This window comes from Salminus brasiliensis, chromosome 6 (assembly GCF_030463535.1).
Source record: "Salminus brasiliensis chromosome 6, fSalBra1.hap2, whole genome shotgun sequence".
NCBI lineage: Eukaryota > Metazoa > Chordata > Actinopteri > Characiformes > Bryconidae > Salminus > Salminus brasiliensis.
The window spans coordinates 35,239,601-35,265,531 of NC_132883.1; the positions used below are offsets into that span (position 1 = coordinate 35,239,601).

Genomic DNA, 25,931 nt, shown 5'->3' on the forward strand with positions numbered 1-25,931 from the left:
AGAAGTGGACACACAGTGCTCTATTGAGTGCAGAAGAAAGTGCTCGTTACGCGTGTAGTGCACTTCATTGATTTAAGGCTCGGCCATCCAGTTGTGTTCATTTATTTGTCGTCCCTGAATCTCAGTCCAGTTCAGTTCCGAGTCTCAGATCACAGACTTCCAACATACGCCACCGTTTTCAACGGTCTATTTTTGTTCATTCTTTTTACTTTGTATTTTTGTACAAAAATAATTGAATTTTTTTGTAAATAATCATAAGACGACGTATAGCACATTGTGAGGAGGTGGTTTGTTTCCTTTAGTTCCGTAAAAACCGTCGCACCGTCTGAGGGGTTGGACTGAAATGGCGTCCGCCTGCAGCTCCCTTAGCTATAGCTTGTTAGCAGAGCGGCTAAGCTAAATGCCCTTATAACTGACACGTCGCTCTGTGCTCCGTCGGCTCCTCGCTTCAGGACTTGACAGTTTCACGCTAAGCTCGGAAAGACTGAGGTCTCGAAAGGATGTGTCCGCAGTGTATAACGTAGCACCAGCTCTGCAGTCTCCCACAGTTGGACAAGAGCAGGTTGGATCGGTGGTTTTGGTATCGCTCTGAACTTCAGCTCGCCTCGTAATCTCCTCTAATCTCCCGCTAGCTGTTTAGCAGCCTGTCATTAGCCAGCTAGCTTCTAGTAGCGTTACCTATTCCACCCCCCGGTCAAGTTAGCTAGCTAGTAATACTAATAAAACCTCTCCGAGTCCGTCTTGATGAATAGCAGAGGCAGAGTTTTGTGTTTATGTTTGAAAATGCGTTTGCTTCTTCACTTCAGGTTCAGTAGCACTAGCTAGCTAACTAATCCGACACTTCAGAGGCTGTTTTCTCGCTTGACCCACAGCTATGTATGAATCTGAAGGGCTTGAGCATGTAAATGATCTGCCCTGTTGACCATGCCTTGCCCGAAGCTAGCACTAACGATCATCTAACGATGTGTAGCTAGATTTAAAAGTTAGCTACTGATGTGCAAGGTCTGCTGTAGTGAACAGTGAGCTGGTAAATAAATAGTGGTTAAAGTGATGAGTAGCTCTACTACTAATCAGTTGATCTATGGTTCTGTAGTGAAGTCAAGATAGTTAGCTAGCTAGCTAAGATTCTGCATAGTAATTTACCCAAGAGCCCAGCCCAGACCAGTGTGAATCTAGCATATGCAAACCACCTGTTCTCATATTCATGACCCCCCTCTCTCCCAGGTACATCTTTCTTGGTACTTCTGCACAACCCCACACAAAGGTGATGATGGCGGCGGGCCAGAAGAAGATGAGTGCTGAGACGTACGTGCTGGCAGGGTCTAACGGATTGAATGGAGCAAAAGCTCCAGGAGGGACGTCCGTGGAGAGAAACCACAACAGCAAGGTTTCCAGAGTGTCCAAGATGGCCTTGCACTTGCAGGACAAATGTGCGGCCTACGTCTTGGCCCTGCGGCCATGGAGCTTCAGCGCTTCCCTCACGCCCGTGGCTTTGGGAAGTGCTCTGGCGTACAAGCTCGAGGGCTCCGTGGACCTTATCATACTGCTGGTCTGTGCCGTGGCGGTACTGGTGGTCCACGGTGCGGGGAACCTGGTAAACACTTATTACGATTTCTCCAAGGGGATCGACCACAAGAAGAGCGATGACAGGACTCTGGTGGATCAGATCTTGGAGCCGCAGGACGTGGTGATGTTCGGCGCGTTGTTGTACTCTGTGGGATGCCTCTGCGCCACCCTGTTGTATTTTCTCTCCACACTGAGACTCGAGCATCTGGCTCTCATCTATTTTGGTGGGCTGTCGAGCTCCTTTTTGTACACTGGAGGTGAGTGTGTGTCTAAAAACACACTAAATGTGCAAAAAGCAGCTTGACCTCAACGTTGAGGCTTGAAGTCATTTGCTAATACTCTTATTTCTCTTAAATTGCACAAGACTTGTTTTGTTACACAATACTCAACCCAGTGGCTTCGCACTAGGCATGCTGTGCTGCAAAAACCTTGTACAGGAGAATGAAGAAACCTTCTCAAGTTTCAGTTAATGTAAAAAGTTTCATTAGTCATTTTTGAGCTTGGGGATTTTTGTGAATATGAAGAACTGTTAACTGAAAAAAATCGGATTCCTTTATCAGTGCATCTCTACTTGATACTGCACATCAGGTGCCTCATTAGACCCAGTTTCCCTAGTAAGATACTGATGTGCCCCATTAAAATCATGGCAATAAGAAGTCAATTTTGTCCTGGGTTGCTTAACACAACTCCAGGGCACTACATTTCCCATAATGCCCCATCGTCTTTCCAAAAGCTTGAGCCGCTAACTCTTTCAGTCCAAGATAGTTTACTTCATTTTCTGAGCGGAGTAATGGACATTTGTAATATGTAAACGAAAGTCAGTCATGCAACAGACAAGATATTGATGGCTCATTGCTATATGTTTTAGTTATAGACACTTATATAACTGTATAATCTACTAAAGTACATATTGGACCACCAAACCATAAAGCCTTAAACTAGCAAAGGCCTCTGTTACTTTAGCATAAGCTTTATTTATGCTAGCTAATAGGGCATTGATAATACAAATGAGTGTTGTGACGTAGCCAATATAGCAGCATTCATTTTTAATTAAGATATCTAACATGAGCTGATAATGCAAAGATAATCACAATTTCATGTGTTTTATGTTGCAAAGGAAATATTTTGTGCATGTGTGTGACGGCAATATTACTAATATAAATCTAATAATGACTTGTAGTGTTACTAACTAGTTCATGTTAACATATGATTTTTGTTATTATTATTATTATTGTTTTGGTAATATTATTTGGCAAGCAGAGGGATATAATGGTACCCCTCAAAACTGTGTGCCCCAGTACAACAAGTGGTCTAGAAACACCCCTGCTACTCACATTTCACATCATGGGTGTTATTTCAGTATTTTTTTTTTGAGTGTGAGAGTGAACTTACAGCTCTGCATCAAATGTTTTGGAACATTTTGAGCTACTATGGAACTTCTGCGTCTTTTTTCCATTTTACCCATTATTGCCATTTAAGCTGCAATTGTGCTATTAACTAAGCATTAAAAAAGGCTATTTTTAATTTAAGCTCTTCAGTAAACATCTAAAAGTAGGTTATCATGATATACAAAACAGAATACTGCTCCATAAGAGGAAACACTCTGCATAAGTATGTGCAGGATGTTATTTTATTTTTTATTTATTTATTTTTTTAATAAACAAAATACCTTGCTGATTTTGGCCTGATCTCGTGTTTTAATCAGTGTAAATATGTGTCTTAATTCCTGCTTGTTTTTGTGTTTTCTGCACAGGTATTGGCCTAAAGTACGTTGCTCTGGGGGACGTGGTCATTCTCATCACCTTTGGCCCTTTGGCAGTCATGTTTGCCCACGCTGTTCAGGTCGGTTACCTGTCCGTGCTGCCGCTGGTCTACGCCGTGCCGCTGGCACTCAACACCGAAGCCATCCTGCACAGCAACAACACTCGTGACATGGACTCGGACAAACAGGCGGGCATCGTCACCCTCGCCATCCTAGTGGGTCCTACACTGTCGTACGTCATTTACAACCTGCTGCTCTTCGTCCCCTACGTGCTGTTCTGCATATTAGCTACACGCTACACTATAAGCATGGCACTGCCGCTGCTCACACTGCCGATGGCCTTCCCACTGGAGAGGCAGTTCCGCAGCCAGTGCTACTCCAAGATCCCTCAGAAGACTGCCAAACTGAATCTGCTGATGGGACTCTTCTACGTCTTTGGGATTATTTTAGCACCACAGGGTAGCTTGCCACTTTTGTGAAGGACCCTATTCTTTTGATTTTTGATCATTTGTTTTGTTTTGTTACTTTTAGTACTAGGATTAAGTACTTCTTGTTTGTATTTATAGAACATTTTTTCTTCTGAAGTACAGAGATTTTAACTTATTGCATAATTTATGCTTCAGAGCTAACAGACACTTTGCGTGCGAGTCAGAACAGAAGCGACCTGGTGGCGTCAGTATTCTGCATAACGAACCTTTCAGTGTGTGCAAGGTGTTGATATTAACGTGGTTGCTAAGCTACAATGAAATTATTGATAAATATCACATTTTTCTGAAGAAAATCTTCCGTTCGTACCTTGGATGTGTGACAATTTTGTAACTAGCGAATTTAAACATTTTACTTATTGATTTCTTGAGCCTCTGGAGTATTCTTCTGTTGAGCAAGCACAGATTTCCATCTGTATGTCATATAGCATATTCCATAGCCAAGCTTAAACACTTACATTGCCAGAGTTGTCAAGCTGTTGTCCAAGTCCACTCAGTTACACCCAGAGTCGTGCGCTGCGTAGGACCAAATGTTAAGTAACACAGGCCAGATGTACTGTGTGTTTTGAGCAAGCGTGAAGGAATTTTATCGCTTCATTTTCGAGTATGTCTATATGTTGGCTTTACCAGGCCCTTCACACATGTTGAAACAGTTAGTGTGTGCGCGGCAGCTTGACAGCCTAAAGCCCAATCGAATCCTCCTTTTAAGAGGAGAGCTGTTGCAGAATAATGCGGTTTAGTAAGGTCTCCTATACAGAGCTGTGTTTGATAAAATTTAAGAATTATCAGATCTTATAAAAAAATAAATTATATTACAAACTTGAGTGGCTCACGAAGTTTGTGGGATCTTTTCTCCAGTAGTAAACTGATGAGGTCCTATGTCTGCTTTGCTTTATAGCAGAAGGACCGGCATTTACAAGTTCACAAATTGCTTGTTTAAAAATATACAGATTGGTAAAACGTTGCAATGTCCGGTTTAGTGCATCATAGTTTTTAAATCATATGGTGACATACCATGATCAGGCAACTGCAGAATTACTACCAGTTTCCTTAATGTCATCATAGACCTAGATTATGGCAAATTTGCCAAAATGGCTATTTAGACGTTTCTGTGATGGATGCTCTACAGAAAGCTGTTCACTAGCCTGTGTTCAGTTTCTCTGCATGAAACTCTGCTCATACAGTTCTCAACTGCTCACATGGTCTATGTGACCAGTTAAAGAACTCATAATTATTTTTAAAAATCTCAGCCATGGATTCTAATAAAAGCAGACATAGGAATTCAACGATTATTAGAAAGCAATGGCAGATAATGGTGCAAGTGTAGCTGCGATGGTGTCAGGAGAACTTGCAGTGATGCACGCTGACATGGCATATATATATTTTTTTGTATGAAATGTGTTACAATGTTAATATTTGGTGCGCTAACCTGCCGAGCCTGCATTATGATTAGTATATCCCTTAGTGTTTGCGTGTGGTATGCAATAGGGAAATAGGGAATGTGTCTCGTAGAGGTAGCAGAGTAAAGACTTTTAACATTAATGTAGCTCCCAGCCCTAATTGACCAACCGTACAGACAGACGATCGGCCTCAGTCCCAAAAACACCGATCTGAAGTATCAACTGTAGAGGGAGGTGCTATCTCCTCAATCTATATACACTGCTCACTTCATTAGCTGTACTGCTACTTACTCATGCAGTTGTCCAATCAGCCAAACTTGTGCTATCAGTGCAATGCATAAAATCAAGCAGAAATGCTGGCTGATGACCGAGGTTAGCAGAAAATGGACGGACTGGTTTGAGCTGACAGAAAGGCTACGCTAACTCATATACCCACTCTGTACAACTGTGGTGAGCAGAAAAGCATCTGCAGAACACATCCTACATTGAGGCGGTTGAGCTACAACAGCAGAAGACTACGTCAGCCAAGAACAGAAAGCTGAGGCTGCAGTAGCTCAACACCGGTTCACCAAAACTGGAGAGTTGAAGGCTTGAGAAGCGTAGCCTGGTCTGATAAATTTCAGCTCTGCTAAGGCACAAGGGTTAGAATGTCTAAATGTTTGTGGACACCCCTTTTAATCAATGCATTTCACTACTTTAAGTTGCTGATACAAATGTGCAAATGCACACAGACACAGCTTGTCTAGTCCCTGTAGAAAAATGCAGCTAATGGTATAGATAGGATGCTCTGGAGCAGATAAACCAAGTTTATTGGGAGCCAAGTTGGGGCTTTATAAAATATTCAATATTAAATTTGGGAGTAATATATTCTGAAATTCCTCTCAAGAAAGTTGTTTGATTCAACTGCAGCTGTGATGTTTGCCTTGATGAAAATCATCATTTTAAATATATTGATTAATCAGCTGAGGAATCAGGAGTTTACTGGCATTTAGACTTGCTTGTATGTCCAAACATGTTTGAAAGCATAGGAAAGATCCTTACTTTGAGATTTGCAATCAAACTTTTTCATGTAGTGTAATGGTATGAATTGCTATCAGCTCATGCAAATAAGGGCGAAGCATGATAGTGCCAGATATCACGACAGCAGTAAAACAGCAGTAGTCCTTTTTTTATGAATCTAGCCCAGTGTGTCTTCACCAATAAGTGCTTTCTCAGGGGGATGGTGTCTGAATAGATATCCTTTTAGCCTAATAAACAATATTTGGACATTGGGCAGTCTAAGAATGGTGATAGTATTAGATTATGCTGGTAAAATACAGGATTAAATAAATAAATAGTAATAAATACACATAACGTCCACATAAGCCATCAAGAATAGTTGTCAAGTCAAATCAAATTTATTTGTATAGTGCTTTTTACAACTGTTGTCGTCACAAAGCAGCTTTACATAATTAGTACTTAATAAAGAACAGAGACAGAGAAGAAAGAAGGAATAACATGAAGCGTCAAAGACCCCCGTGAGCAAGCCAACGGCGACAGTGGCAAGGAAAAACTCCCTCAGAGCTGGAGGAAGAAACCTTGGGAGGAACCAAGACTCACAAGGGGGACCCATCCTCCTCTGGCCAGACTGTTTTAAACATTAATGATAAAAATTACCAAAGCAAATACAACAGAAAGTTGATAGTGGTGATATTAATAGTGTCAGACAGTTCATCAACATGATGACCTCTGCCACAATAGACATCCTAGGTCGGACAGACCAACAGGGAAGTGAAAATGGTGTCTAAGTTGTTGAGGAACAATTCTAAGACAAAGAGGAGGACATGGAGGGGATCATTCAACATTGGCTTCAATCTTGTCTTCAAAAGTTCAAAGTTTTTTGTCAAACATTGTACCCAAGAACTCAGTATGTATTGACTCTACACCCTGTCCCTTAATTCATCTCTCTATTTTCAGAGATCGCAACATGATAACATTCACCATCACCTCCAGGGTTTTTTAAAAATGAACAACTTCCCTTAAATCATCAGTGAATAGATGGATACCCAATCCAAGTCTAAGTTTGATCAACCATTAAAGACATCACTGACTGTAATAGGAAATAAGTCAATCAATGGAGGTAATCAATGTCTGATAGGATATTGGCAGACTTATAGGGCCCACTTCCCATACTAAAATTAAGCCTAACTCTGACTACATGTTCCACTGTGTAGCCCTGGACTAGATTTAATCCTAACCTCTCCTTTTTGTGTGAACACTAAAAAAAGAAACATCCTCAACTTCCTCAAAAAGATCATGCTTAACCTAAAATTTCAAGAACCACCAGTGACACATGGGGTTCTTTTCCCAGTCCAGGATTAGGTCAAGTCCTGGACTACACAACATTCTAATGGGAGATTCTTCACTAAAAGGACAACATGGCCATTGTGAAACTGACCCATTAAGAGTAGAAAATATAAAACGTTTGAAGTTAATAAATTCATATAATGCAACACTTTACAACTTAATTCTATGAATTCTGTCAATTTTGCTACAGCACAGTGTGGCTGATAATGTGCCTTATAGGTTGTAAAATATATAAATAAAAGGTTTATATTTATTTCAATATTATAAAAGTACAAATTTTGCAATTAAATCTAGACGTTTTAGTGTCCCTATCATAAACAACAATACAATACAATACAATGCATAATTGTTACATCCTTTTTATATATAATTTAAATAAAATTTATAAATTCACAGAGCATTCCTACTCATATATAAACATCCCTTATCGCCCCCAAATCAACCGTCTGTCACTGGATTAGAAAATAATTCGCCTCTGTATTTAACCCAAATTATTTAGCCCTTGGATTTATAGATTATAGCTGAAGATGCAGGGATTTGGCTTGACATTTCCCCTAGAAGAGTTATTGTTACTGTTTCACGTTAAAGCTTAAATGTAGTAGTTCTAAACATGTTTATTTAATTTTTTTATTTTACTGGTGCTGTCAGATTTGGAGAATCAGTACGCTTTTTAAATAAGCAAGTCATTGGTGAACCAAAAACAATGATGATTTGTTGACAATGACAATTACATTCAGTTGTTTGGCGTGTTACTGTGATAGGACAGAAGAGGGCGCTGCCGAACCACGAATAGTATTTTCCCCACGCTGTCATAGCATTAATGCACTCACTTAATCTCTTATCCTGCCAAAATGATTTCCAAGACCAGCCCCACCTTGTGTTTGTGTGCAAACGCACAGATACGGTTCCATATAGGAACATCAGGGAAAAGGTAAATTCCTAAATCAGTGCGCCGCTGTGTTTTTAAAAAAGGACAAAAACCAATGCTGGGACCATTGAGGATAATGCAAGGGTTCCGCGCATGCGCGTTGCATAGGAAGCGATGGAACACTAGTGATGGGGAGTTCGATTCAATTGAACGAAGCAGCTCTTTGAACTGTGAGTTTCAATGAACCGAACTTCCGATTCAATAGTTCATTTTTGTTGTCAAGTCGTATAATTCTCATCGTCTCCTCTAAACACTACTTGCTGTCACTACTTCTTACTCACAAATTGAGTCAGACTACTACTACTACTATTACTTCTTCTACTACTCACAAACACAAGCATATAAGAGAAAGAGTAAACTAGACACACGCAGTCTACAAGAAATTGTAACTAAGTGAATTACAACGGATTGCTAGTAATGTTCTGATTGAATTGGTTGCATTCCGTGAGATTTCCATGCTTGACGTCTTCAACCTATAACACGGTCGTAAACGCTGGGGCGGGCTCGAATCGACTCAGTGTCGCCTGCGAATCGGTTGGAACCTGTTCTAAAGCAACGAGTCGTTCACGAGCCGAACGTCGCTAACGTTCCACACTGTCAGCTGTCTCACAAGCTCGGCAAAATCCGCCGCTCGACAGCCAGCGGGTCTTACCTGGGGAAAACGTAGCACTAACTGAAAACACGAATGACTCTTCGTTTTGAGCCTCCCCTTAACTACGCTGCGCCTGGGGCGAAAAGACGGGGAGAAATAAATAAAAAATAAAAGTGACGACGTTCAGCGTGGGAGTGTCACAACCCAAATCCACACTCTTCGCCGTGTTGTTGCTGTTAGCATAACTAGCACGTCTGCTGTGCCGTGTTTGGCCGACTCTCGGCTCTCGAACACTCCCCTGGCCGCTAACAGGAGTGTCGTTTCGGTGTGGTTTTTTCATGGGAGTAATGTAAAACGAAACAAAGCGAGGACCTCAGCGGAAGGTTAGTGAAGCCTCACAAATGCTAGCTAGCTATCTGCGCCTTCGCTTCAACAGCGAGGACGACGAGCCGTGCTATAACCCTCCTCAGCCTGTAGATAAAGACTAATGACACATGCCTGTCCAGCCGCTCGCTTATTCAGTCATGCTCGTCGCTGGCTTTGGGCTAAAGCATAGCGTTTAAGCGAATTAAGCGTCGGGCCGGCGAAGTTTTCGTGGAAGCATTAATGCTGTCGACAGGTAAGCTTGTAATTACTTCTATAGCTACATATATATATATATATATATATATATGTGTGTGTGTGTGTGTGTGTGTGTGTGTGTGCGCGCGCGTGTTGTTTTTTTTATTCTTTCCCATGACCGTATTCTGTGCAGCGCAGTGAAGCTGGTCATGTCTTGGGCGATGTCTTAGCCCTGCTGATTCCAGTGTCAAACAGTGGGTGGGATATCTTAGCTACTAACTGCTGGCGCAGACCTTCGCCGGTTTTATCTAGCATGTACCTCATTTTTTGGACATTATTTGATAAAAGATCTTGAGAGTTTCCTCTGTGAAAGAAGAGCATTTGATGAGTTAGCATTAAAAGGACGGTGGCTGACAGTTGGTCAGCCCAGCACGTTGGTGGAGCAGTCATGATGTGATTGCTGTCACAGATTTAGACATGTAATGTAACACATTCTGGCAAATCCTTGACCCTCACTATCATGATCACTTTCAGATGAGTAAAACACAACCACATGGGTGGGCTTTGGATTTTGTTCTTAATGACACACTCACTGGGGGTAGTGCTAGTATTTGAGATGATTTGATCGTGGTGAAAATGAATGGAAATTAAAATGTGAATCGAGCCAGGATCGCTTGACAGTTACAGGCCATCATGTAATATAATGTATGCATGAATCAGCCATAACATTAAAACCACTGGCAGGTAAAGTGAGTAACATTGAGTGGCAAGTGACCAGAAGTTGATGTGTTTGAAGCAGGAAAAACAGGCAGGCGTGAGCATCCGAACAGCTTTGTCCAGAGCCAAATTGTGATGACTAGAAAACTGGATCAGAGCATCTCTTAAACAGCAGATCTTGTGCGGTGTTCTTGGGATGCAGTGGTTCACCTACCAAAAGTGGCTCAAGGAAGGACAATCGTTGAGTCTGTTGGTCATGGGTGGCCAAGGCTCATTTATGCGCATTAGGAACGAGTGAGGGCTTGTCCCCATGGTTTGGTCAACCAGAAGAGCTACTGTAGTACACATTGCTGAAAAAGTTAATGCTGGCAGTGATGGAAAGGTGTCATCACAGCTTTCTGCTTTTGGAAAAGTGCCCATGCTGACCCTTGACCACTGCCGACAGCGCCTACAGTGGACATGTGAGCATCAGAACTGGAAGAAGGTGACCTGGTCTGCATATGTGCATCTTATAGGCTTAAATGTCAATGTCTTAAGTGATGAGGTACAAACTATATGAATGTTTGTCCAAATTAAAATATTGTATTTTCACCCTCATTAATAAAAAAAATGCCAGCTATGCAAAGACTGAATCTGTAAATATTGACTTTAGGCAATAGATTTGTCCAGCACATTATCTATTCAAAGTAAAGTGCATTTGAGTTGACAGTACAGCTTAGTAAAAATCTGTGGTCATGATTAGATCATGTACTTGTTTGTACTCTGTTGCCTCTAGTAGGACAGCACTGTGTTAGCTCAGAAGGGTTGATTCTGCTCAGGTAGGTCACATTTTCATCTGAGCCACATCTTCCAGGATAGATTTAGAACCATCCCAGGGCAGAATAGCAGTAGCTTCTATTTTCAGGTGGCATTTGACCGGTAACCTTTTGTTTTGTTATGAAGCTCTTCTACCCTTAGGCTCCTAAGTGACTCTGTAAGTTTATCTCTTTGCTTCGCTTTGAATGCTTTGTTTACTTAATTTAATCTTAATTATGCAGACGTTTTGACAATTGGCAGAATTCCCCTTTAAACCATGTTGGATCTGGGTATATGCTGTGATGTTTATGGTTTGTGAACAACATTGCCTTCATTTTTCTGATTTGATTAGTTAAAAGGTCGACCGCACGGGTCTGATGATGATGAGAAAACCCGTAATGACTGTTGACTGCTTATGACTCAGTGTTGTAGCTTTGAGACGATAGAGCACCAGGACTTGGGCCCTGAAGGTGCTGTAGAATCGGAGGTTAAACAGGGATTTTGGAGGTGAAGAGAGCATTGTTTGTCAGTGTCTTTATGTGGAGCTCCCTGTATTAATATAATAGAAATGTGTTAAGACTTCTAAATATGTTTGGCTGTATCAGTGTATCCAAGTGCAAGTGTGCTTGTTGAGTGCGTTTGGCAATAGCCGGTTTGCATAACTGAAAATGTCAGAATTTTACAAGCTGACCGTCTTGTGAAGCTGTTTAATAACAATTCATTTACATGAAGTAGGCCTACACTGGTGACACTTTTTAATCTAACAGTTAACTAGGCTGACTACATGTGTGATATAGTGTTTTGGTATTACAGCAGCAAGCTACTGTAACTTTACAGTTGGAAAAATCTGGCAATAATCAAGGCAATTAAAGATTTAGGCATAATAAACTCTTTCACACAGCAGGTTTAAGTACCATGAAGCAGCAGGGAAGACTTGCTTGATTATAAAAATCTGCAGAATGTAAGAAGAAGGAGCTAGAAGCTAAAGGTGTAGATATGATGCAAACTTTCCGTTTGCACCAATCAGCCATAGCATTAAAAACCACCTGCCTAATATTGTGTAGCTCCCCTGTGCCCCCAAAACAGCTCTGGCCTGTTCAGGCATGGACTCCACACAACACTGCCAGCTTTAACTTTTCAGTGATTTGTTCTACAGTATTTCTCTTTTGGAACTGAACCAGATGGACTAGCCTTCGCTCCCCACAGGCATCAGTGAGCCTTGGGCACACATGACCCTGTTGCTCGTTGTGCTTCCTTGGACCATTTATTTATTTTTGGGCGGTACTGACCATTTCCTTCTGGGAACAGCCCACAAGAGCTGCCGCTTCGGCCCTTGTCAAAGTTGCTCAGATCCTTGCAGTTACACATTCTTACAGTTTCCAGCACATACGCTTCAAGAAAAAAATCAGATGCTTATCATTTTGCATCATGTGACCGTGTATGTCATGTACATGCTGTTAAGAAATGTCAACCTATTGAGGAAAAGCGTAGCATCTTGGCTTCTTCATTCAACCAGCAAACAACTTAAGAACAGATAAAATATTGACTTGCCAGTTGTATGATACATGTGACTAAGCATGTGAGCATATCATTTGCTCAGCAGAGATTTGTCTGAGCTTGGTGGATACGTGCAGGTGTATGCCAGTAACCTGCTGAGGTGGTATTTTCTGTTTGTTTATAAGGCAAAACTATCCTAGACCATAGGCTGGCTAAATGAGAGCATAAATAATGTCTAGAATGTACAAAGGACAGTTCCTGTTGTTGGTGAAAGTTAGGCTGGAACATGATTTAATTTAGGGTCAGGAAATAAATGAAATACTGCCCTGAATTTGATTAGAATGTAGACTTACTGGGTCAGTGTGGTCAGTACCTTTTGCTTTATCTGCCCTTATTACAGTTTTATGTAGATATATATTTTATATAGCATAGCTTGTTTTGTTTATTGTTTTCAATAGAGGCTGTAAACAGAAATATATGTAGTCAATAATGTGATTACTCTATTGCAGTGGAGGCCTGAAGCTTTGAAGAAAAACACGGGTTTTGTAAAATGTGGTGCATGAAAGAAATGGAAGAAATCTACACATATTTTAAACGATTTTAGGAATGTCAGGGGAGTGTTGGGGCCATCCTGAAAGCTTTAGCCTGCATTTCTTGAAGTAGTTCATGATTCATTATGTTCAGGTTTGGGTCAGTGTCCTGTTGTTGAAGTTATCCTTTCATCAGTTGCCCCTATTGTAGGAGCTACCCTCTTGATGTAGAGGTTGTCCTGCTGATATTCATTGGAACTCATTCATTCATCTACTAGTGCACTGTTTACTGTTCCACTGGCTTCCAGACATCACTGAAGCACAATAGACCCACCCCTATGTCCCTAAAAAGTTGCAGAGGGATTTATTTAATCAAATTGTCACTCGTTTGTTCTCCCAACATACCTTTTGGTGATTGTGGCCGAATAGTTGACTTTATACTACATCAGTCCACCACGCTTACAAAATGCCTCTGTATTGTTCAGGTGAAATTTAGCGGGCGTTGTTTTTGAGGATGAGGTTGTAGGTAGAGTTGGGCAATATGATTTTTTATATTTTATCGTAATGTGGACACATATGTTAAACAATATGCTTTTCTAAGCTTATTGAGGATATTTTTTGTGCTTAATAAACACTGATCAACTGCATGTTTCATTACGAACAGTGTAATTAGACTAGCTTGATTGAATCCCTGTATTCACTACAGTCTTTTAGTTGTAGTGTAGTTTTTAGGAAACTGTCACTACTGATGTATTTAATTTATAATTAAATGTATCGTGATAAATATTGTGTATCGTAAAAAATGTCTTTAAATATCGTAATATAGTAGTTTTACCATTTCGCCCAGCTATAGTTGTAGGTACAGGTTCTTTGGTTACACGGCTATACACATCATGCTTGTGCAAGCACAAAGTAGGTAGCTTGGTTGCAGCCTGTGATTTGTAGAGTTGAGGATGTGGTTAGGTTTTTCCAACCAGTGGTTTTTTTTTTTTTGTTTTTTTTTTTTTAATCGACAGTGTTCTTGGACCACTAGTGGCTCATATACGTTTTGTGAACACACTTGCGCTTTAGTATAAATGTATGCATGCATACAAGTGTTAGCCAGCATTTCTTAAAGTAGTTCAAGCGTTGAAGCGTTGCATTACAGACTGAAATGCAGTTGGTGTTCATAGCCCACAGCTGTGCCATGGCTGTGGATACTCACATTTTCCCCTTCTTACCCCTTTGTATTTATGTGCTATGTTCAGTATGCTTTACATTGGAGATTAGAATTAGTTTCTTAAAAAAATCCCTGCCTTCTACAGCCATTCTATTACTCACGAGCCACTCAGGTCTCTGTTGAGCCCATCCCCCAGTGTCCCCTCGCTTAGTTTAGTATGACAGATGTTCTCAACCCTTCTTATAAATAAGTACACTCACACCCACTCATGTACACTCACATAGAGACTGAGGCTGTAACAGTCTGCAATCAATTCATTGTTAACATTTTGACAGACCTGTGTTGCAGTATAAATGTGTGAATTTGGTCCCCTAAGGAGCAAATAATATTTATATTTATTCATTTATATTTGAAATGGCCTCTAGAAAGTCTTGAACACATATAACCCCACACAGTGTTATCTCTGGTTTTAATAAATAGGCTAATACATACTAAAAGGTTTAGTTTCAAATATACATTATCATCATACTAATTGACAAATTATTGAATAAGTGTAGTGTTTGTTGATTTATTTTTGTTGAAAGCTCTTTTTAATCCGATATATATATATATATATATATATATATATATATATATATATATATATGTATATATGTGTGTGTGTGTGTGTGTGTGTGTGTGTAACAACTGCTCAATCACTCTGGGATTGTGTACCTTGAATGTAAACAGTAGTAAAATATAGAGTGCATCTATACAATGGTGTGTGGGCGTGTCTGTCTGTGTACGTGTGTGCGCGTGTGTTTTGTGTGTGTGCGTGTGTGTGTGTGTGTGCGCACGAGACGTGTTTGCAAGCCCCGGAAATAGAACATAGATGGCCAAGCAGTGGGCATAGAGGGCCAGTCACCTGCCAGCTCTACAGCCACTTTCCCTGTCCCCTCCTGGCTAATCCCTGCTGATAAGGCACACAAAGGACTAAACGCTGGCTGCATCCTCCAGCAGCGCACTGGCTGCCCATAGAGAGCCTGCTCCTGAATGCCGTGATTGGATCGTCAGCGTTGTCCACGGCGACTGACACACCACCCTGCCCTGTGCCTCGGCTTCAGCGCGGTCTACGATGACAAGCGGAGACGAATGAACACAGCGCTCTGACTGTTCTTCATTTTTTTTCTTTCTTTTCTCCATCTTTTTTTTCACCTTTTGTTGAGGGCTGTGTGTATACGGGGGGTGAGCCCTCACTCATCTCTTTGCCGGCAGACCTGAAGGCACACCGTGCTTTCCCTCCACTGCTCCGTGTGCTTTCTCGCACACGGCTCCTTGCTGCACACAAACGCGCATGCCAAGAGGTAATCCAGTCAGATGTGTTAGTAATGTCATAGCGTCTTTAAACGTTGGCTGGTATTGTGGCTGTTTTTTTTTTTTTGTTTACCTGATTTTATCTGATTTTACATTTGTCTGAAGTCACTCTTTATTTTACAGTAGATTTTTAGCTTGACAAGCTGTTAGCATAGCGGGGTCCTTTTTCTTTACAGTTTTTTTTATGTTAGTTCAGTTCTAAGCTCTAATGTAAAACATATAAGATGAAATGCATTTGCTTTAGTGTTCTCATGATCGAGTTGTCGTCACTTCCATTTGTACGGTGGATCTCATTATGAATATGATGAGAAGATAAGTCCTCATTATCCCTAAAGGGGATGATGCTGGACCTGTAGAACGGTGCTGAGCTTTAGATGAACTCAGCCGCAGTTAGCGGTGATCTTTTAGCATAGCAGTGGTTTAAAGTCTTGAAAAGTCTCATTCGCTTAACTTAGTTTGTACTTTAACCGGAATTTAACTAGAAACTTTGTAGACGCCTTGGCCTCCTGAAAGAAAGGATGTACCTAGTTCACATATACAGTTGGTGAAACCAATGCATGTGAAACCCAGAATGTTTATGTTCCACTCTCTGTGGTTGCTGACAAGTGAAGAGCAATAGGAGTTTTTTTTTATTCGGAATGCTTCTTTTTCCGCTCGTCATAAGCATGTGTGTATGATTATAAAAATGCCTGTATTGTCACAGTCATTCAAAAACTAGTATCTCCAAATTAGGAACTTTAGAGTAGGAGGAAAAGTACCTTCTCAACTTTAAATAGAAGTCAGTGTAGAAAATGTTATTCCATGTCATTTTGGAGCATTTTTATTGGTTCAATTCATCATTAAACTTTGACACAGTGTAAAGAACAATTGTCAGATTCACTTTGTCAAAGTAAAAAATGACAAACATTTTTTCTGATTTTTAAACAGCTGTATAGGGTAACCACATGAGTGTTGCAGTTTATAGATATTTATAGAAGACGGAGTATCATCTATTGAACAAATTGAATAACAGTAGTTCCCGAGTGAAATCTATCCCCACTCACAATAGTACTTCGGGGATTAGAGGCTGTGAGCGTACACCACCAAGCAACTACACACTCAGTTCTGTTAGTTAAATGGCTCTGGAGTTTTCCTTGATCTGACCCAGATAAAAAAAAAAACACTTCCAAGTAAACTCTAGTAACATGACCAATAGAATTTTTTCTGAGGGTAAATGTGTTTGTAATGGAGGCGAAGTTCAAAAGAAATCAGTCTGGAAATTCTTTGGTGTTTTTAAAGAAATCGCCCATTTCCGCTTTGGCTTTCACTTTCCACTTTCACTTTTTACTTTCAGTGCACCAGCTTTGTAGACTGGGTGTTAATCCTACTATATGCTACTTCAGGTCTTGTCCTACATGTCATAAAGATCTGAAGGAAGACAGGTAAAAGTGTGGGAAAGGCTAGCATGAAGTTGTTTTTTTTTTGAAAACCAGTGCAACAACTTTAACACATAAAGCTGTTTTGGGAGTATTACATATAGTTGTTTGAAAAAAGTTTGGACACTCCTGTTCCTTTTTAGTTATTTAAATATGACATTTTCTGCTAGCACAGTTTTTAAAATGTATTTATTTTTGACATTTTGCTTTATTTTTATTTTTCTAATATAAACTAATTTTATTTATAGCAATCGTATTGGTTTTTCCATGTGGTCCAGAAATTCTTGTCATATTTATATTTTTATATATTGCATTTATAATTTCAGTTTTTCTAGGTTTTTAAATTTTTTTTTTAATCTATTTGGAAACACTGTCTAAATATCCTATGAAGTCCCTATTAAACTTTACTTATCTTGTCTCAGATTTACATAGTGATCTGATAACAGATCAAGATTAGTGTTGTATTTCTTTTAAATAGTACACAGTGGTTGATGAATCTTATCCTTATGATGCTTAGCTGACTGCTACAGTCTTAAGGGCTGTAATGGGGCTTCTGCTTCGTGGTACCCCTTTCTGAATGAAAGATGACAAGGTGGGTTGCGAAGAAAAGACAACCGTAAAAACCATCTGCCATTAACCCAGTAGTGAACAAACACATTCACACTAGTGAGCAAACACACATTAGTAAGCAAACACACACCGTGACGGTGAGTGGTGCAGTGGGCAGCCATCGCTGTGGCGCCTTGCTCAAGAGCGCAACAGTGGCAGCTTGCTGAGCTTGGGTATCGAACCCAAAACTCTGTCATCAGTAGCCTAGCGCCCCAACCGCTCTGCCACCACTGCCCTGTCACAAAAGAAATGGTCTAATACATGCAGAAAAATGCCATTTGTTTTCTGTAGAGAGCTTATTCACTTGTTTACAGTCATTTAGAAATGTATTATACACTTCAGCTTGTTAGCAGGCTGCTTTATTAAAAAAAAAAAAAGAATTGGGACTGTAAGATTTTAAGCATCTTGTTGGTCTTGATTGCACTGCTGCCGTGGAACATTGTAGTTTGAAAAGAGTAAAACGTGGAGTTCTCGAACAGAGAGCAAAGTTCACCCAAAAGCAAACAGTTCTGGACAGCTGAAACAGGTTGCTAGATTTCAGGAGGCAGTGTTCACTGAGGAACCGCTAAGAGTGTGAGCGGGTCATAAAAGAGAGGACAGCTAAAAGTTAAATGTCTGATTGGATATTAAAGCACTGAAGATGCTCAGAAGTGGTCTGAAGTTCATGGGTTGTAAGTTATTTCATTTAATTATTTTTTAACAGTAAGATGTTTGTATAGTTGTATGGCTGGAGTGGTTAGTGATGTAGTATTAAAGCAAGAGCTGGACATCATGAGGCAGTAACCCACATGACATTGTGTCATATAAAGAAGAAGTCATTTAGAGAATTACGGTTGATGTTAGGAGCCTAATTACATTACCAGGCTGGATGTCAGGCCTGAATTAGCAGTGAAATCTTTTAGCTAGTGATTAGCGGCTGATTGAAGAGCATAAGTAACGTCACAAATGATTTACTCACTGTATTCATACGATGTGAAATATACGTATATATATAAGTTTAATAATCGTCTTCTGGCTGTTACAAGGTTGTAATAACATTATTAGCAGTATCATCTCAATGAATCTGCCTACTGTTTCATCTGCTGGGTTGTTCTCCCTCTCTTTTAGGTCTGTTGAAATCACATTTCTGCTCAAAGAGACATGGTACATCTTAATACCTAGTTATTTCACTTGAAGGTTTGTTTGTGTACTTTTCATAAAGCCACAATCGGACAGATCTTAAGTGAGGGGGAGGAAGTGGTTCTCCCTGTAGCGCTTTAGACAGTTCTAGAGAGTTGATGTAATCCCCTTGGTGTGTTGTTTATCCTGGATCAGTATTGATTTCTCCTTGCTCTCCTTTCCCTCTGTAAACCCTGGGTCACCATATGTGTCTGACGAAAGCCAGTTCTAGCATTTCCTCTGCCAGTTCTGTCAGGACTACAAAGCTATGCGATGGAGCTGGATTTAGTTTGACTCTTCCACAAACCCAAAGAAAAGCTCTCAAACCTGAAACATTCTTTCATTTTTTGGCTTTCGCTTGAATAAATTGCAACAGGATTTTCTGCCTTAAATATGTGAAGGATTATTACTCAACATCTGTCAAGCTTTGTAGATTTTCTGGTGATTATTTAAAAAAAAAGGCTTGTGGTTTGTTTTCTAGTTTGGAAAGATTTCTATGTAGTCAAACTATTTAAGTCTACTTAAGTCAGGTCCTAACTGCACACCTTTTTTTACTTATACTTGGCCTTCAGCAACTGTAATCTCTGGAACAGTCAGAAGCTCAGGAACTTGTCTAAAATGTGCTTATATGAGCCAGACTGCACTGAGATAACTGACCCAGAGGAAGCGGATGTGAGCAGTTCCTGTTTCAGAAGCCTTGGCCACTTTGCAGTGTCATGCCCACTTTTGTCAGCAGAGTTCTGTTGAACTACTCGAGTTCTCAGGAAATTCGCATTAGGAAATTGTGTTCAGGACTGAGATTATGTCACTGTAAGTAGAGAATGCTTGTCTATCAATGGATTTTTCAAACCAAAATCAGTAAAAAGGTGAATAAAAAAAGTGTTTATCTGATCCAGTCCTATAACAGATGTTAGATGTGTATTTCTATTTATTTATTTATTATTATTATTTTTTAATGGCTCATTTTAAATATATATATATATATATATATATATATATATATATATATATATATATATATATATATATATATATATCGTGCAGGAGTAGTACTGTTGTTAGTTATGATATACTGGTAGTAAAGTTTGAGGTTCGATTCTCTGACTGGATAAAAAGATCACACTTAGGGACGTGCCGATACCACTTTTTCCTTGCCGATACCGATGTTAGATTTTCAAGTATCTGCAGATCACGAGTACAAATACTGATACCCACTCTGATTTAAATACTTGATAGAAATCCTGATATTTAGTGTTCCACTTTTTAGTTGTTGTACTTTTTTTATATAGTATCCTAAATAAGATAAGTGTTTACTGGATGATTACCTGCACATTTGAAAAGATTCAGAACTATGAAAAATAAAAATAGCCAAAGTGCAGAAACACATGCAAGTAGGGAAGCATAGTCTTGCTAAGCTTCATCTTTTTAATTGGTGTTTACATGCAGCAGTGAGAGAAATGCCAGTTTAGAAACTAAAAGTGCTTATGCAGCAATTTCACATTTAGGTACACGTCTCTATGTAAAAAAAAAACCCTCAACTTTTGGTTTCAGAACCAACCAACCCAAAAAAAAAAAAACCCACATGGAAACAAAAAGTGCTGTAAATGTGAAAGTTTCTATGAAATGTCTGTTTAATGGTAATAACTATTTATAAATGGCTTTTACTGGTTGTTTAAACACTTGTGGTACACATATGGTCTGAAGTGTCGAACAGTAGGCTGGTGAATTGTGCCATTTTGAAACACCAAGTAGTAACTGATCCGACTAGGTTAACATGTTAAAAAAGGTGTTTTAAAGGTTTTAAGGTGTTTTAAGGTGCATTAAGGGCTCTCAAGTGACACAACTGTCTAAGTGCAGGTCCTGTCATCAGGAGGTTGTTAGTTCAGTACCCGAGGATGCCACAGCCAACCATTCACAGGGTTGAAGAGAGCATGATTGTCTCTGCACTCACTGTCCCCATCACTCAGAGTGAGGTTAGCTGTTGGAAAATGCAATAGTTAGCAGTTGGTGTTAACATTTGACAGTTAGCATTCTCCTGCAGGTGTGTTTAACCGTTCAATGGCATTGGGTCATTGCCACCATATTGAAAAGGAGCCCCCACCCACCAAAAAGTGTGCTAACATGCATGAAGGTGTGCCATGGCATGATATGTTTGGGTAGTAAGGGTATTAAAAAAAGGGTTTCTCCTGCTTCTGTTGGAGTATCAGTCCCTGCTGTCCTGCAGGAAAGGCTTTCTACTAGATTTATTAGAGCACTGCTGTGGGAATTTGATTACATTTTGCGACAAGAGCATAAGTGAGGTCAGATTTTCGGGTGATCGCCACCCCACCTCATATCCAACTCCCCAGCTCATCCCAAATGTATTGGCTGGAGCACCATCACTCCAGAGAACACAGTACCACTGTTCCATAGCTCCATACCTTTTTGTCAAATTAGACATTTACAGACCACCTAGATGTATTTACATACGTGAACAAGGTGTGTGATTTACCAAACTCTGCCATGTATCCAGTCTGGGAAATGGCATCTGGCTCTGACTGCACTGCAATCTAGCTGTGAAAGCTTCTGGCCATTCTTTAGTCCCTGTTTTAAGTGTGCATCTGTAAGCAGGTTCCTATTTAAAATGTGGTGTGAATTGATGTTTAAATGGCCTCTTCTTCATGCTTACTGCGGTGAGCTCCCCCATCTGTTCTGCCATGCTAGGTGGATTATCCTTCTAGTCTGAGCATGCATGGTAAACTGGCACTGACATGTGCTAACAGGTGGCATGCCCAAGGCGAGTGCCATGAATGCACAGAGAACATGAATACCTCTGGTAGTCCATTGTTGAGCTGCTAGCAGTCAGGTTATTTTAATATAAAGTAAATGGAGTCATCATCATCATTGGTTTTGTACTTCAGAAATGTTTTGGGCACCTAGGAGCGCTCAGCTGAGCAGGCCACAATGAACTACGACCAAGAGTACAGCAGCAAGAGTCAGAAAGCTAAAGGAATCGCGTCCTTTTCAGCTGTGTTTCCACTTTGAGCTCCACACTGCAGTTCTGTATGGTAATTTACAGGCTCTCTCAGCACGTGCTTGGAGTTCGATAGCAAATTTAAGTGTGGTTGATTCCAAAAAGCAAATGACATTTCACCTTGTTAGATAGTGCACACCCGGCGCGATGCACCACCAGCGTTTTTCTTAAAAAATAAGAATTTGAATTATATCTGTATAATCCTGTCAAATAGAAGATATCTTTAGATATAAAAAATCTACTTTTAAATACAAGCCTTATATTTAAGTGTCAAATTAAATTATTTATTCACTTTTCTTTTTTTTTCTTTTAATATTTGTGGGTCACTGTTCAAGGTTATTTTGATGATTTCTATTTTTTTAAATAGCTTTTTCAAGTTAAAAATAGCCCGCCGTCATTAAACATAGAGAGTGCCTGAGTAAAGGTACCTGAGCAAAAAGTCCTACAGGCGCTGCTGGTGGGCAGAGGGCAGTTCTTAGATAAGCGACTATGCATTTATGCGTTCAGTTTTTGTGATCATTAGTTATCTAAGCTGAAAAGCAAATGAAACCTTGGCTTTGTTAAGAAACGGTGAACTGTGAAAGAGCTGTTGGGTTTTCTCAAAGTGGCTGATAATGCCGTGTTTGTTAGCCGCTGTGTGTTCTTTACTGACTATCAGTGTTGCATGACTTTACATCAAGTGGGGACTGCAGAGCTCTGGATCAAAAGGAAAAATATCTTGGGTAACATAGTCTGAGAACCACTGGTTTAAGTAATTATTACTCGTAGATAGGTGTGGGCGGTATGGGAAAAATATTTTATTGCATGATTATTTTTTTTACATGCAGAAAAATACATTAGTAACTGAAGATTCTTAAAAACTGCTATTCAAATATTGTCTCCTACTGAGTGCGGTGATTTCTGTTCACTTCATTCAATTAAACAGGATTAATTACACTCTTTGTAGTGAAATACCTCAGGGTTGGTCAGGGTTCTTTAAGCATTGACAATATTTCTGGTATACTTAGAAGTGTGTATTATGTACAAAATTGATCACAATAAGGTAAATGTCCTATCGCACACACCTACTTGTAGACAAGTTTACATGTAAATGCATTTAACTAATAGTTTGGAAAAGCAAATGGAGAGCTAAATGTTCAATCATACACACCATTACTAACTCTAAACTGTAACAACCCTTTTCATCACAGGCCCGCACAGCAATTGATGGCAGGCTGTGGGGCGGGGCTCCCTAGATCCCTAGAAAACTGGGCCTAATATTACATAGTGTGTTTTGACCTCACTGGACAGAAGGGCCGCTAGCACCTATTGTGGAACTCTTCACAGCTGCTCAGTCAATATCTGCGACCCCTTTTACCTATGCTCTTAAATTGTGTTCTGGTGGTGCATATACACACACATTTCCTTGTGATATTGACCATAATGGGAATGCCCTATCACCATGATGCAACCAAACAAGTGTATTCTGCATCCAATCCACTAAGCCTAATACCCTGTTTTCTGTTTTTTCTCACTGCTTTTCCTCTGATTTCTTTAGCTATTGTTCCCCAGTCTGCTTGATATGACCTCATGCTGACTGTGTCTAAATCAAGAATTGAAACACTGTGTGCAATTAGCTCTGATGTCAGGCAAGAACAGAACCTTGTGTGATTGCTAATGGTATTGTGTTATGGCTTGTTATGTCTGTTTTCTGTGTCCTGATAGCGTCTCAGCTGCATACGATGCCAGCTGCAGTGCTGTAAGTGTACGGTTGTATACAGTCATTGCTGGCAGTAAACAAGTTGGAATTTCAGGACCAGCCTAATAGCTAAATGCCTAAGGATCAACCTAAAAATAGAGCCACAGGAATAAGCTACTGTCCTGAATGGGAATAAAAAAGAGGAAGCTTTGGAATTCATTTGGTGAAAGGTTGCCAGAAGAGTGGATGGGAGATTTAACAGGGGGATGATGATAATAGGCAAGGTCTGTTGCTTAATGAACACTATTCTAGTACACACACTGGACTGTGCGCCTACTGCTGCTGATCTTGGCTCTATACTTGTGTTATTCATCTGGGATATATTCAAGATTTAGGAGCCCAAATTTAAATTTTGGAACAGAATAAAAATTATTTTTGTTGATATTGTGTATAAAATGTAAATTGAAGATATCTTCGTTTACTTTTACTGTAGTCAATATAGTCTAGTCTAGTGCACAGACTGGTATGTCGCAGACTCATGTCAGGTAAACGTGTTGAATATGTGCCAGTAATCAGCCAAGTAGTATGGTGTTCTTTTGGGTCATAACATCTGCTGCAGTGTTGGGTGGGGGGCAGGCTTCTTTGGCCTTGAATTGTATTTCTGTCCTGATAAGTGCACCCTTCTGTTCTCCGTCTCATGGGCCAGCACTGAGCCATCGTCAGCTTCTCATCGGCTTCTCATCAGCTTCTCCAGGTATTTTGAGCCTGATATGTGGTTTTAATAATGAACAATTCTATGATGTTGGTGGTTGCTTTGTTTGGTTCATAATGTCATATAGCATCTGCCGATCATTCCAGAACAGCAGCTGATTGACCGGTTTTGAAAAGCTTCTGCCAGCTCACTGCACCACACTTTCCCCCCAATTTAACTCATATCCAGTTCACACTCAATAACTAGGACTCCCCGTCACACACTGTTACCAGTATGCATATGTGGTTCAGACTTAAAATAGCTAATACCACATCCTGCAAAATTTGCCTAGGCATTCCTAATGTTTCCTTTTGTTTACTTAAAAGCAACATTATGCAAGTATTAGTGTCTCCATCTCTAGGGCTCCTCCTGCGGGTTCGGTAAGTGTAATTTGTGCTTTGAGCCACCACTAAAGAACATATGCATTGCTGGGCAAGCTGTGAGATACAGAAGCTATGTCTGACAAAGAAAAAAGGATGGATGAACTGATGTGGTAGAGCAATTTTACAGGTTTTACATGAATGTAATTCAGGGTTACGCATCATTATGCAGTTTTCATTAGCTTTGTCCTGCACACTTAACCAAAGTTACATAGTGGTGTTAAGCATGTGTTGAGCCCATAGTGGCAAAGACAAAGACGCTATTCTACCTATCACAGATCAGGGGAGCATCAGCATCACATAGTGTTACTTTGTTACATAGTGTATGACTGGAATGGCTATTCTTTGAATGAATCCTTCACACCCTCATTCTATCATCCATATATAAAAAATTACCACACACATACACTCACTGACTCCTGGGAAGTAACTGTGAAGACCACTGAACACATTGTCACATTCATAAAATGATTTTGAGATTACTTTGTGACATGGTGCATTATAAATATTGGTCATTAGAAGATATAAATGGATGCACAGCTAATATACAGTGCACTCTCAATGTACTCTTAATAGGCTGTGGAATTTGTGCGATGACACAAGGCAGCTTGTGTCTATGTATTTGCATACTCTTGGTTCAGTTTTGGTGAGCCTGTGCCCACAGCCTCAGCTTTCTGTTCTTGGCTGACAGAAGTGGTACCTGAGGTGGCCTTCTGCTGTTTGTTTGGTATCAACTATCATGCCATGGCTAAGGATGTGAACATTACCTGAAGCTGCTGGACTATATCTGCATGATTTTGTGTGCTGCACTGCTACCGCTGATTAGATGTATATATATTAGGCATGTTAACACCTTTATGTAAATCTTCTCTTCGGTTAAGATCTTTGGCCATTCTCTAGAGACTCGCCCAGATGTGATTACTTTTATTAAAGATATTACCTTGGAGATTTAATCTGTGTCTCTGTTTTAACTGATATCTTGGGCTTAATCTCATCAGTGGGTTCTATGATCTGATTGATCATTGAGTAGCTGTCTACAGCTGCCTGATGTAATTTGCTGTGTGTGTGTCTATGCTAATGAAATGCAGGTTTGTCCTGTAATGCCTGATGCCTTTGGCAGTGAGGAGGCTGATGGTCTACTCGCACACTCGCTCAATCCCTCAGTGTACTTGACTAGGAATGGCCCCACAGCACCAGTGCATCCTCAGAGTCTGCAAATGGCTACGTTTGTTTTCA

At 40.1% G+C, this 25,931-nt stretch overlaps 2 protein-coding genes across 5 annotated transcripts in view; both read left to right on the forward strand.

Annotated features, from left to right (window-relative positions):
* The first annotated feature begins 332 nt into the window (after positions 1–332).
* ubiad1 (UbiA prenyltransferase domain containing 1) lies at positions 333–4,637 on the forward strand. 2 transcript variants are annotated; one of them, XM_072681031.1, is made up of 3 exons: positions 333–562; positions 1,225–1,823; positions 3,320–4,637. In XM_072681031.1, the coding sequence occupies exons 2-3, from the start codon at positions 1,268–1,270 to the stop codon at positions 3,805–3,807; spliced, it is 1,044 nt and encodes a 347-aa protein (XP_072537132.1). In that variant the 5' UTR covers positions 333–562; positions 1,225–1,267; the 3' UTR covers positions 3,808–4,637. The 2 variants fall into 2 exon arrangements, with proteins under 2 accessions (XP_072537132.1, XP_072537131.1); XM_072681030.1 differs by having other exon boundaries at positions 333–1,823.
* A 4,615-nt stretch (positions 4,638–9,252) lies between these two features.
* Positions 9,253–25,931, forward strand: part of mib2 (MIB E3 ubiquitin protein ligase 2) — a 72,677-nt gene continuing 55,998 nt past the window's right edge. Inside the window, exon 1 of one of the 3 annotated variants that reach the window (XM_072682199.1) lies at positions 9,253–9,462. Coding sequence is in view for 2 of the 3 variants with exons in the window: in XM_072682197.1 (XP_072538298.1) it covers positions 9,686–9,698 (13 nt within the window). In the remaining variant the exon portion in view is untranslated. Of the gene's footprint in view, positions 9,699–15,468; positions 15,682–25,931 lie in introns of those variants that run through there. The other 2 variants (XM_072682197.1, XM_072682198.1) reach the window with 2 other exon arrangements.

Bases quoted from the DNA above. Each gene is read 5' to 3' on its own strand.
- ubiad1 (XM_072681030.1), top strand. From the start codon at position 1,205: ATGACCCCCCTCTCTCCCAGGTACATCTTTCTTGGTACTTCTGCACAA. The intron at 1,824-3,319 runs GTGAGTGTGTGT...TTTTCTGCACAG, and splicing joins CTCCTTTTTGTACACTGGAG to GTATTGGCCTAAAGTACGTT.